Source organism: Pelodiscus sinensis, chromosome 1, assembly GCF_049634645.1.
Source record: "Pelodiscus sinensis isolate JC-2024 chromosome 1, ASM4963464v1, whole genome shotgun sequence".
Lineage (NCBI taxonomy): Eukaryota > Metazoa > Chordata > Testudines > Trionychidae > Pelodiscus > Pelodiscus sinensis.
In genome coordinates, this window is record NC_134711.1 from 328,678,245 (window position 1) to 328,691,803 (window position 13,559).

Consider the following 13,559-nt stretch of genomic DNA (forward strand, 5'->3'; position numbering starts at 1 on the left):
GGCCCATTCCTGTTGGGAGCCTACAGCAAATGTAGATACCCAGTGCAGAGGTTTGGGCTGTTTCTCCCAACCATGAAGTGAAGCTGATGGATTTGAAAGCTGGGGAGTCACAGAGGAAAAATGGCATCACCCCAAAATAGGAAGCTACATAGACATGGAGAAGGACACAGTAGCTACGTCAAGACTACAAGCCTCTTTCGAAAGAGAGCGTCTAGACTGCAACTATTTCTTTCGAAAAAACCCTGGAGTCTAGATACACCCAGTAAGAGACAAGGATCACATCTTAAACGATAATTTCCCTAAGCTTTTTCCAGTACATTTAAAGTTCTAATTTGACAAAGCAAATCCCTTAGTGGTGAATTCCTGCCCAAGGTAGCCCTTGGCTTGCATCCTTCAGCCCACTCTGACATCTTAAACTCTAATGCAGAAAGAGGCACTCACCAAAATCCTGCCCAGCGGAGAAAAGGAATTGCTTTATTATGACAGAGCCCTGAGGATCCGTGTATGATCACACGTCTGACACACACTGCATTGGGCAACGACCTTTATACTTCCTCCATGCAGTCCCTGTGCACTCTGAGTTTGGCAGCGTTCCCAGACAATTCCCTCGGCTCCATGAGCAATGGGAAGAGCAGAAAATCAACCCTGAGAAAAACAGTCGCTGAGCCTCCCCAGGAGTGAAAACATGATTCAACAATACCAGGGGCTGACATGGTCAGAGGAAAATCATTCTTGCAGACTATTCAGTCTAGAAAGTGACAACGGCTTCCCCACTCCCCCTTTCATCTGCACTATGTTTTGGAATTGTACCATAAGACCCAGGACAAAAAACTGTTCAAATGATCATAGCAGAAGACAGCTGCTTATGGAAATCCTTCTCCTAGCATTCATTGAATCATACAATGTTAAAATTGGAAAGGACCTCGAGAGGTCCAGGTCCAGTTCCCTGCCATCTTGGCAGGACAAACCACCATCTAGATCATCCCAGATAGATGTTCATCCAACCTGCTCTTAAATATCTCCAGTGATGGAGATTCTACAACCTCCTTAGCCAATGTATTCCAATGCTTAGCCACCCTGACAGTTAGGAACTTTTTCCTAATGTCCAACGAAACCTCCCTTGCTGCAGTTTAAGCCCATTGCTTCTTGGCCTGTCATCAGAGGCCAAGGAGAACAATCTACAGCACATCCTTTATATCTCGTGGAACAAGGTTTACAGGGATACCAGAATAGCAGGTCTGCTATATTTCACAATAGCGGATGTGCCCGAAAAAAGTGGGGTAGCTATTTTGGGATACCTCTGATATCCCGAAATAGCCTTGCAGTGTACATGTACCCCTTGTTATCCTTTATGTATCTTGCTAGTTTGATCTTGTTTTGTGCCTTAGCCTTTCTACTTTTTCATCTGTGTACTTGTGCTATTTGTTTATATGCATCCTTTGTAATGTTACTTAGCTCCACTTTTAGTAGGACTCCTTTTTTATTTTTAGATCATTCAGTATCTCCTGATTAAGCCAGGGTAGTCTCCTAAAATACTTCCTATCTTTCCTACGCAGGGTGATAGTTTGCTTATGTGCCCTTAGTAATGTCTCCTTGAAAAACTGCTGCTGCCGCCTTCATTTTTTCCCTCTGAGAATTGCTTCCAAATGACTCTTACCTACCAATTCGCTGAGTTTTCTAAAGTCCACCTTCTTGAAATCCATGGTCCTTATTTTGCTGATCTGCCTCCCACCAGTTCTTAGAATCGTATCCTGTGTCATTTCATGGTCATTTTCACCCAAGCTGCCATCCACTTTCAACTTCTCAACCAGTTCCTCCCTATTTGTCAACATCAGCTGTATAACAGACTCCCTAAGTAACTTTGTCCCCGTTTTGAAAGAAAGAAAGAAAGAAAGAAAGAAAGAGGCTATGTCTAGACTGGCATGATTTTCTGGAAATGCTTTTAAGGCAAAAGTTTTCTGTTAAAAGCATTTTCAGAACAGAGCGTCTAGATTGGCATGGACGCTTTTCCGCAAAAGCACGTTTTGCAGAAAAGTGTCCGTGGCCAATCTAGACACGCTTTTCCGCAAAAAAGCCCCAATCGCCATTTTCATGATCGGGGCTTTTTTGCGGAAAACAAATCTCAGCTGTCTACACTGGCTCTTTTGCACAAAAGTTTTGCGCAAAAGGGACTTTTGCCCAAACGAGAGCAGCATAGTATTTCCGCAAAAATCACTGATTTCTTTCCTGCTTTTGCGGAAATTCAAGCGGCCAGTGTAGACAGCTGGTTAGTTTTTCTGGAAAAGTGGCTGATTTTCCAGAAAAACTGGCCAGTCTAGACACAGCCAAAGTGCCTCCAATGCATCCCAAAATCTTGCTGGATAAAGTACCCTGCTGAGTCATTTTCTTTACAGAGGTCCAGAGTGTTGAAGTCCCCCATCATCACCAAGTCCTGGCTTTGGATAATTCAGGGTATGTCTACACTACAAAGTTAGTTCGAACTAACGGACGTTAGTTCGAACTAACTTTCATAGGCACTACACTAGAGCTCCGTTAGTTCGAATTTAATTCGAACTAACGGAGCGCTTAGTTCGAACTAGGTAATCCTCATTCCATGAGGATTAAGCCTAGTTCAAACTAGCTAGTTCGAATTAAGGGGTGTGTAGCGAAGGCTAGGATTTCAACATGATTCAAAAAAGAGCTAGACAGACTATGGCTATGAGCCAGGATGGGTAGGAATGGTGTCCCTAGCCTCTGTTTCTCTGGGGGTACGTCTAGACTACAGGCTTTTGTTGACAGATACAGTCAACAAAGCTTCTGTTGACAAAGAGCATCTAGACTATATCGAGTTCTGTCGACAAAGCAAGCTGCTTTGTCGACATGAGAGTGTAAACGCAAAGGACAGTGTAGATGCAATAAAGCCTTCGGTCAACAGAAATCTGTTGACAAAAGGGGTTATTCCTCGTAAAATGAGATTTACAGCCATCGACAAAACTGCTGAGTACTGTCGATGTTATGTCGACAGAACAAAGCGGCACTGTAGACGCAGGTATGATTTTTTCAACAAAAGTCCACTTTTTTGACAAAACCCTGTAGTCTAGACACACCCTGGAAATGAACAACAGGAGAGGGATCACGTGAGGATTACCTGTTGTGTTCCCTCCCTCAGGGGCAACTGGCCTTGGCCACTGTCAGCAGACAGGATACTGGGCTAGATGGACTGTTCGTCTGACCTAGTATGGCTGTTCTTATGGCTGAGCTCTGCCTTTTAGGCTGCTCCTCTGGTCCTTATGTTTCTGCTTTTGCTGCCCTGCCTCCAGCTCAGATTGAGGTGCTTCTTAAGGCTTGCCCCATTTCTACTGCAGAGACAGCCCCATATCACTTCAAAACTCACTTAAGAGTGGTCCACTGTATTTCTTGAAAGACAGCAGTTCAGTCACCCATTGGTCTTCCCAGCAAACGGCAGCGGAAAGATTGCGTTCAATCTCTAGCACAAAGCTGATTACAAATAAAAAAGCTACAAGCCCTCCTAGTGCCGAAATCGGCAGCAAACGGTTGAGAAGACAATCACATTCTAAATCAGCATGGGCGGATTGGGGATGGTGGGAGGGAGGGACGTACGGGGAGCTCGGAGAGAAGATGGGCAAACAGCATCCCACTGGAATCATGGCAGCCTGGGATGGGGAAAAAGCATACAGCTGGGGGTACAGAGTATGATGGGAGATTGAAGCAGCTGAGGAGCAAAGTTGAATGGGTTCTCCCTCAGAGGATACCTGACACTGGGGTTCCACTGAGCCCTCTGGATCACCCATCTAGATTCCCTTCCTCAATGTGCTGCAAGCTACAAACACACTCTCAGTCTGCTACCACCACCAGCATTCACGCCTGACCTCTCACTGCATGAATCTACAATAAAGCAGTTACAGCCGAAATCCCCACCAGCTCCCTGGCCTAGTGCACCATCCCATCCCAGTGGAAATTTGGACCAGCATGATTTTTTCACCCTTCCTTCAATGCGGGGGTACAGTGAGCAATTGTGGTAACTGCACTAATATTTGTACCCCTAGACACTTCACTTACAGGCGCGCAATGTTTAGAATAAAACAAGTTTATTCACCAGCACAAATAGATTTTACATGATCATCGGGGATAGCAAACAAATCAACGTAGCTTACCGAGCAAATAAATGAAAATGAAAACTGTCCTTAGTTATGTTGACTACAAATTGGATGTTTCTTACAATGCAAAGTAGTCTGGCAGATTCACCAGGCAAAAGTTTCATTTGCTTTGCAGCTTAGGTTTCTCAGTTTCCATACACAGGCTTGAAATCCTGTTAGACAGGGAACAGTCCTTCTCCTATGCTGTTATTTCCCCATCCCCTATCAGGTGTTTGCAGGAGTTCTGAACCGTCTAGTATTGTCAAAAACACTAAGGGTGCATCTACACCCTCACCTCAAAATAAGCTATGCAATTTGCACTAAATAAATTGCGCAGCTTATTTTGAGGTAATTTCAGAATGGCTTACTTCAAAATTTGGTGCTGTCTACATAGCACTTATAGAATTATAGAATCAGGTTGGCTACGTCTACACTGGCCCCTCTTCCGGAAGGGGCATGTAAATTTCAGCAGTCGTCGTAGGGAAATCCGCGGGGGATTTAAATATCCCCCGCGGCATTTAAATAAAAATGTCCGCCGCTTTTTTCCGGCTTTTAAAAAAGCCGGAAAAGAGCGTCTAGACTGGCCCCGATCCTCCAGAAAAAGTGCCCTTTTCCGGAGGCTCTTATTCTTACTTCAAAGGGGCCAGTGTAGACGTAGCCGGTATGTCTACACTACCCCCCTAGTTCGAACTAGGGGGGGTAATGTAGTCATACAGAGTTGCAAATGAAGCCTACACGTGGCACGGACTAGCTAGTTCGGATTAGGCTTCCACGGAACGAGGCGTACAGATAGTTCGGATTAGGAAGCCTAATCTGAACTAGATAGTCCGTGCCGCATGTAGCCGCGCGGCACGGGGTCCGACCTAGCCAGCATTTAAAAATGGCGCCGGCCAGCTTTATGCAAATGAAGCCCGGTAAATTCAAATCCCGGGCTTCATTTGCAACTCCATATGACTACATTACCCCCCCTAGTTTGAACTAGGGGGGTAGTGTAGACATACCCTCAGAGAGCTGGAAGAGTGTTCAAGAAGTCATCAAGCAAGGGCTTTGTCAAGCTAAGACTTAAAAACCTCTAGGGATAGAGATTCCACCATCTCCTTAGGTAACCCATCCCAGTGCTTCACCACCCTCCTAGTGAAATAGTTTTTCCTAATTTCCAACCTAGACCTCCCCCACTGTAACTTGAGACCATTGCTCCTTCTTCTGCCATCCATCACTACTTTCTCCAAACAAACTTAAATCCCTCAGTCTCTTCTCATGGGTCATGCGCTCCTGCCCCCTCATCATTTTGGTCACCCTACGCTGGACTCTCTCCAATGCGTCCACATCCTTTCTATAGTGGGGGGTCCAGAACTGGACGCAATACTCCAGATGTGGGCTCATTAGAGCTAAATAAAGGGGAATAATCACTTCTCTGGATCTGCTGGCAATGCTCCTCCTAAAGCAGCTTAATATGTCATTAGCGTTCTTGGCTACAAGGGCTCTCTGTTGACTCATATCCAGCCTCTCAGCCATTGTCATCCCCAGGTCCTTTTCTGCAGAACTGCTACTTAGCCAGTCAGTCCCCAGCTTATAACGATGCTTGGGATTCTTCCGTCCCAAGTGCAGGACTCTATACTTCTCCTTGTTGAACCTTATCTGATTTCTTGTGGCCAATCCTCTGATCTGTCTAGGTCACTCTGGATCCTATCCCTGCCCTCCAGTGTATCTATTTCTTCCCGTACTTTGTGTCATCTGCAAACTTGCTGAAGGTGCAATCCATCCCCTCATCCAGGTAATTAATAAAGATGTTGAACAAAACCAGTCCTCAAACCGATCCTTGGGGCACTCCACTAGAAACCAACCACCAACCTGACATTGAGCCGTTGATCACTACCCATTGGGCTGGACAGTCTAGCCAGCTTTCTATCCATCTTAGAGTCCATTTATCCAATCCATATTCCCTTAATCTGCTGGCAAGAATATTGTGGGAGACCACATCAAAAGCTTTGCTAAAGTCAAGGTAGATCACATCCACTGACTTTCCCCTATCCACAGAGCCAGTTACTTATTTTGAAATAAAGCACTATTCCAACAAGTACCTTAACCCTTGTGGAAAGAGGATTAGAGGGACGCCAGGATAGCACGCCCATTATTTATAAATCTATTTCAAAATAATGGGCATGTTTAAAGACATGGAATTGCTATTGTGGTATACTTCCGGTACCCCGAAATAGCCCTGCTGGCTAGACGTAATCTAAGGGATTTGCCCCATAAAACTGGAACTACTAATGTTCTGGCAATAATTTGGGCAGATAGATAGATAGAAAGATAGATATTAAAAATCAGTTCCTTGTCTCTTACTATGTCCTTCTAGATATCTAGATATCTTCTTATTTTTGGGTGGTGACATTGTTTTCCTTTGCTACTCCCCAGTTTTCAAATTCATCAGCTTCACTTCATTGTTAGTAAGAGCAGCCCAAACCTCTGCACTGGGTATCAGAGGACTCATAACAAGAAAGGGCCACACACTAGCTAGATCCTGCTCCCCCATTCTGCCCACTGTGAGTCACTCCAGATTGACACCTGCCTCCCTGAAAGTAAAATCAGGGCCCTGCATTCTGGAATTTAAACTGCTGTATCCAGCCTCAGAGTGCCACACAAAGTGAGGGTTTCCTTCAGACGCTTCCAGCCCCCTAAGTGTATAATGTTTTCTGTAGCAAGACCCAAAGCCTTGATTAGCCCAACTTGGACCCAGAAGTTAAGCACTAAGGGTATATCTAGATTACATCCCTCTTTCGACAGAGGGATGTAAATTAGGCACTTTGGAATTGCAAATGAAGCTGAGATTTGAATTTCCCATTCTTCATTTGCACAATCATGTAATGGTGCTCTTTTGAAAAAGCGCTATTTCAAAAGTAAAACCGCGGTCTAAATGCGGTTCTTTCGAAAAGGGAAACCTTCTTCGAAAGATCCGCTAAACCTCATTTTTGCCTTCCCTTTGCTTTTAAGCCTTCCCTTTTCTGTATAATCTAGACACAGCCTTAGTGAATCTGGTTCCATTGAGATCCACGGCCAACCTCTCACCAGGGCCAGGAAATCACCCTAAATCCACACACTGGGTTTTAGGTTTACGGTCTGATCTACAATTGATTTTAGCCACCAGAGACTTCTACTGGATTCCTTCTTGGGCCTCTAGGTGAGGGTGGAATTTTTCCAGCTGAGAAGAACTGACAGGAGAGTGATTGATGTCTCAGACTTACAAGCATAACAGTTCAGAACAATTAGGAGAGACAAAATTAAAGAATGGGAGGGCTCTGCTCTCTCGGTGCCCCTACATCTGTGGTTCTGGGGTGGATGAGAAGCACCCAAAGGCATTCTAAATAAAAGCACGATTCTGGCCTGCAGAACACCAGGGGTGTGTCTAGACTACATGGCTCCATCGACAGAGCCATGTAAAGTAGTTTACCCAACATAGTCAAAGAAGAAGGAATTTAAATAATCCCACTTCATTAAAATAAAAATGGCCATCACACTGTGCTGGCAATCAGCTAATCCGGAACAGCACGGCAGACTAGACATGGCGCGGTCGACAAGGGAAGCCTTTATCGACTGCTTCTGTAAACCTCGTTTCACGAGGAATAAGGCAGAGAAGCCCAGAGAAGCAGCCCTGTTCAACATTGCCGTTTCTCTACTCGTAGGCTTAGATTTAATTCAGCAAACAGAGGCCATGTCTAAACTACACAGAAAATTGACGCTGCTGCAGTGAATCAGCTGGGGTTCGAATGAGTGGGTCTAGTGAAGATGCGCTAATTCGAAATGAGAGGGCACCACCAGCAGCATCACTAGTCCTGCTCCTCATGAGGAGTAAGCATTTGATAGGAGAATTTGCTCCCATTGACCTCCCGCTGGATGGACAGCTTGAAAACATGATTTAAAATACATCAACTCCAGCTACATAATTAACATAGCTGGAGTTGAGTGTCTAAGTTGACTTATCCCATAGTGTAGACCATGCCACAGAGATTAATGGAAAGCCCCCTTACATCAGAAATCTGTACTTTCTTCTGGTGGTTTAGGAGCTATGGAGAAGATGAATGGAAGTGTGTAGCAGGTTGGAAAGTAGTCAGGTGAATAACAAAAAGAGTGAATTGAGAAGTCTTTGATGATGGAGTATTTAGATATTAGACACAAGGAATTTCTGGGACTCTGACTTTTCACAAAGGAGAGCTCAGTTAAGCTTTAACAGACCACTGTCTGCAGATGTATTTCTCCACTTTATCACGAAGCTCTTTGGTTAGGACCCCATAAATGATGGGGTTGAGCATGGGAGGAACAAGGAGATAGATGTTGGCCAAGATTATATGAATATGAGGAGCAATGCCATGACCAAAACGTTGTGTCATCACAGAGAAGAGGCTGGGAATACAATATAACAGCATCACACAGAAGTGGGCTGTGCAAGTGCTGAGAGCTTTGTGGTAGGCTTTCTTGGAAGATGTTCTTAGAACGGCCCTGATGATCAGACCATAGGACAGGGCTATGAGACTTTGGTCCAATCCCATATTGATGATCATTATCACCAAACCGTACATCCTGATGACTGTGATGTCCCCACAAGAGAGCTTTGCAACAGCCATGTTCTCACAGTATATTTGGGGGATGTGGCGGTTGGCACAGAACGGCAGCCTGCTCAGGAACAGGGGCATGGGTAGAATCATGAGAGCAGCTCTAACCAAACCCACTAGCCCTAGCTTCACTATTCGTACATTGGTGAGGATGGTGGGGTATCTCAGAGGCTTACATATGGCAACATAGCGATCGAAGGCCATTGTCACGAGGACAGATGATTGTGTAACCAAAACCATGTTCAGGAAAAACGACTGGGTGAGGCAGTCACTCAGAGTAATGTCTTTCAAATTGAACCAAAATATGCACAGAGCCTTCGGCACCACTAGAGTAGACGTGGCGATGTCCGTGAGCCCCAACATGCAGAGCAGCAGGTACATCGGCTTACGCAGGGTCTGCTCTTTGCCTACAAGAAACAAAATCATGACATTTCCCAGCAGGCTGGTAATATAGCACATAGAGAACGGGATGGAAATCCAGAGGTGGGATGCTTCCAGGCCGTAAATGCCCATTAGAATGAACGCTGAAGGATCAGAGGGGGTGATGTTGAAATCCGCCATGAAGTTGTCAGAACATGAATCACTCTTCAAAATGCGCAATGTACCTGCAAGGGCGAGAGGAACGGGGAACGGGGGATTACATGGTTTCTAACACATTGCATGGTGATTAATTTATAATTACGAACAATACAGAAAGGGGGTTGAGCAGTGAGGTGGCAACATTCACAGATGGTGCTTGATTAATGAGACTATAGTCAACTCCAGAGAAATCCTCAGAGGGAGCTAGAAAAACCCTCTGAATGGTCAGAATGATAGCAGGTGAACTTCAAAGTCAGATACTGCAGGAAATTATACTCATTTGGAGCAGAATTCTTGAACTCTTCAAACACCTAACCCTCCTTTAACTATACTGAGGACACTGGCCTGGGCGTTATGATACCAACTCTGTGCAACTGTGCTCAAAATTCACAGAAACTTTGCTATAGAAATATGGTGCCGTCCAGGAGTGGGGTTTTGGGAAATCAGACAGAAACTATAATGTTATGTGGCCAGTCAATGAGATGGTCTCTGCACTGCACGCTTATTTCGAAAAAAGATATTCTTAAATAGTTCTTCCAAAATAACTTATTTCAAAATAGCACATCTACAGGGAAACCTCAGACCATTTCTCCAGTTTGACCCGATCTTTGTGAATTATGACCCTATCCTCCAAAGCACTTGCAACCCCTCCCACCTTGGTATCCTCTGCAAACTTAACAAGCGTACTCTCTATGCCATCATCTAAATAGTTGATGAAGATATTGAACAGAACCGGTTCTAAAACAGACCCCTGTGGAACGCCACTTGTTATGCCCTTCCAGCAAAACTGTGAGACATTAATAACTATTCTCTGAGAACAATTATCCAGCCAGTTATGCACCCACCTTATAGTAGCCCCATCTTGGTTGTGTTTCCCTAGTTTATTGATAAGAAGATCATACAAGACTGTATCAAATGCTTTAGTAAAGGCTTAGGTATACTTGGTAGATTTGGTAGATTTAAGTGATTGCAAGTGAATATAAGCAGAGCAAAGTAGATCACAAATTTAAAATAACAAATCACATAGCTAATTCAAAAAATAGGAATATGTAGCACTTTAAAGACTAACAAGATGGTTTATTAGGTGATGAGCTTTTGTGGGCCAGTCCCACTTCCTCAGATCAAATAGTGGAAGAAAATTGGCATGACCATATATACCAAAGGATACAATCAAATAATGAACACATATGAAAAGGACAAATCAAATTTCAGAACAGAAGTGGGGTGAGGGGGGGAGGTAAATGTCTGTGAGCTAATGATATTAGAGGTGATAATTAGGGAAGCTATCTTTGTAATGGGTAAGATAATTAATATCTTTGTTAAGACCTAGGCATAAAGTGTCAAATTTAAGCATGAGAGTTCAGAGGATTCTCTTTCAAGTCTGGTGTTAAAATGTCTTTGAAGCAGGATGCAGGTAATCAAGTCATTGAGACAATGCCCTTTCTGGTTGAAATGGTAAGAAACTGTTTTTTCTTTGTGATCCTGTCTAATATCTGTTTTGTGGGCATTGATTCTTTGGCGAAGTGTCTGAGATGTTTCTCCAATGTACATAGCAGACGGACACTTTCGGCATATGATGGCATAAATGATGTTTCTGGATGCGCAGGAATATGTGTTCTTGATCTTATAACTCAATTGGTTAGGTCCAATAATGGTATCAGCAGAGTGAATATGTGGACCAAGCTGGCAACGGGGTTTTGTTGCAAGGGAAAGTTCCAGGGTTGGTATTAGTGTGGTATGTCCTGTGGTTTCTTGCCATTTCAACCAGAAAGGGCATCGTCTCAACGACTTGATTACCTACATCCTGCTTCAAAGACATTTTTAACACCAGACTTGAAAGAGAATCCTCTGAACTACCAGGGGGGTGAGTGCTCCTCCACCCAGATCAGGCTCACTGGCAGGTGTCATGGGGCACAGTGCCGGGCAGGACATGCAGCACATGCCTTGGAGAATGTCCCTCCCCCTCAGTCTGAGAGCCCCTCCCGGCTGAGCCTTTTCTGGGCTGGAGTGGAGAGCTGCAATGACCCTGGAGTCTAGATACACCCAGTAAGAGACAAGGAACTCATCTTAAAAAATAAAAATCCCTAAGCTCTTCCCAGTACATTAAATGTTCTAATTTAACAAAGCAAATCCCTTGGGGTACGTCTAAACTACATGCCTCCGTCGACGGAGGCATGTAGATTAGCCAGATCGGCAGAGGGAAATGAAGCCGCGATTAAAATAATCGCGGCTTCATTTAAATTTAAATGGCTGCCCCGCACTGCCGATCAGCTGTTTGTCGGCAGATCGGGGCAGTCTGGACGCGCCGTGTCGACAAAGAAGCCTTTCTTGATCGGCACAGGTATGCCTCGTGAAACCAGGTTTACCTGTGCCGATCAAGAAAGGCTTCTTTGTCGGCGCGGCACGTCCAGACTGCCCCGATCTGCCGACAAACAGCTGATCGGCAGAGCGGGGCAGCCATTTAAATTTAAATGAAGCCGCGATTATTTTAATCGCGGCTTCATTTCCCTCTGCCGATCTGGCTAATCTACATGCCTCTGTCGACAGAGGCATGTAGTCTAGACACACCCTTGGTGGTGAATTCCTGCCCAAGGTAGCCCTTGGCTTGCATCCTTCAGCCCTCTCTGACATTTTAAACTCTATTGCAGAAAGAGGCACTCACCAAAATCCTGTCCAGCGGAGAAAAGGAATTGCTTTATTATGAGAGGAAGGTAGAGCTCTGAGGATCGGCGAATGATCACACATCTGATACATGCTGCGTTTGGCAGCAACCTTTATAATTCCTCCGTACAGTCCCTGTGCACTCTGAGTTTGGCAGCGTTCCCAGATAATTCTCTTGGCTCCATGAGCAATGGGAAGAGCAGAAAATCAACCCTGAGAAAAACAGTCGCTGAGCCCCCTCAGGAGTAAAAACATGATTCAAGAATACCAGGGGCTTAGATGGTCAGAGGAAATTCAGTCTTGCAGACTGTTCAGTCAAGCAAATGATGATGGCTGCCCCACCCCATGTAATGTACTTTCATTTGCACTTTGTTTTGGAATTGTACCATAAGACACAGGACAAAAAACTGTTCAAATGATCGTAGCAGAAGACAGCTGCATATGGACATCCTTCCCCTAGCATTCACACAATCATAGAATGTTAAAACTGGAAAAGACCTTGAGAGGTCACCGAGTCCGGTCCCCTGCCCTCATGGCAGGACAAACCACCATCTATCATTCTGTTAGTACTCAGAATGAGTGAACAACTCCTGCACTGGAGTATAAACCTCAAATTATACGGCTTTGCACTACACAAGGACCTTTACATTTTCAGCTCATTCGTATTATTCACTCTCCCCTCAATGTGGGAAGCACATGCAAAAAGCATCTCTTAACCAAACTGAGATCCCCCTACCACATACACTTCACACAAAGTCCTGCTGGTTTGGATAAAGTAAAATATAAGTTGAAAACCAAGATTTCTGAAGCGCATATAAGGGATGCCAGACACATCAAATCGGATTATTTGGAAAATACTCAAAACTGGCCATGAATCCTCTCATTGCCATCATCACCTCACATTAGCTACCTTCCAGTCGCTTGGCACAGAAGCTGATTTAAAGGGTAGGTTTCAAGCCACAGTTAAAAAGTCTCAGGGGCAGTGTCCACACTCAGGGGTTCTTTCGAAAAAAGTACCCTTTTTTCGAAAGAACTTCCCCTGCATCCAGACTCAAGCCGCATTCTTTCGAAATTATTTCGAAAGAACGCGGCTTTTCTTTCAATGGCGGTAAACCTCGTTTCACGAGGAAGAACGCCTTCCTTCGAAAGTTCCTCTTTCGAAGGAAGGCGTTCTTCAATGTAAAGAGGCCGTCTTCGAAAGAGAGCATCCAGACTCGCTGGGTGCTCTCTTTCGAAAAAGCGGATTTCCTCTATCGAAAGATCCACCTGCTGTCTAGATGCGATCTTTCGAAAGAGGCTCTTTCGAAAGATGCTTTCGAAAGAGCGTCTTTCGAAAGAAGCCTGCAGTCTAGGGTGTAGCTATGTTAGTCTGTAACTTTAAAAACAAGGAGTAGTCCTGTGCCACCTTTGGGTATGTCTACACTATGGGATAAGGTCAAATTCAGATACCCAACTTCAGCTACATTAATTGCATATCTGAATTCGACCTTAGCTGATGGACCTTAACTCGACTTTTGGCACTGTCCACACTGCAGGAAGTCGAAGAGAGAACACTCTCCCTTCAACTTCCCTTACT

General features: G+C 44.6%; 1 protein-coding gene across 1 annotated transcript; it reads right to left on the reverse strand.

The window, feature by feature from the left end:
- Nucleotides 1–8,350: 8,350 nt before the first annotated feature.
- Nucleotides 8,351–9,304, reverse strand: LOC102460987 (olfactory receptor 52B2-like). The gene has a single exon (XM_006120148.2). The coding sequence runs from the start codon at nucleotides 9,302–9,304 to the stop codon at nucleotides 8,351–8,353; it is 954 nt and encodes a 317-aa protein (XP_006120210.2).
- Between the last annotated feature and the right edge of the window lie 4,255 nt (nucleotides 9,305–13,559).

Bases quoted from the DNA above. Each gene is read 5' to 3' on its own strand.
- LOC102460987 (XM_006120148.2), bottom strand. From the start codon at position 9,304: ATGGCGGATTTCAACATCACCCCCTCTGATCCTTCAGCGTTCATTCTA.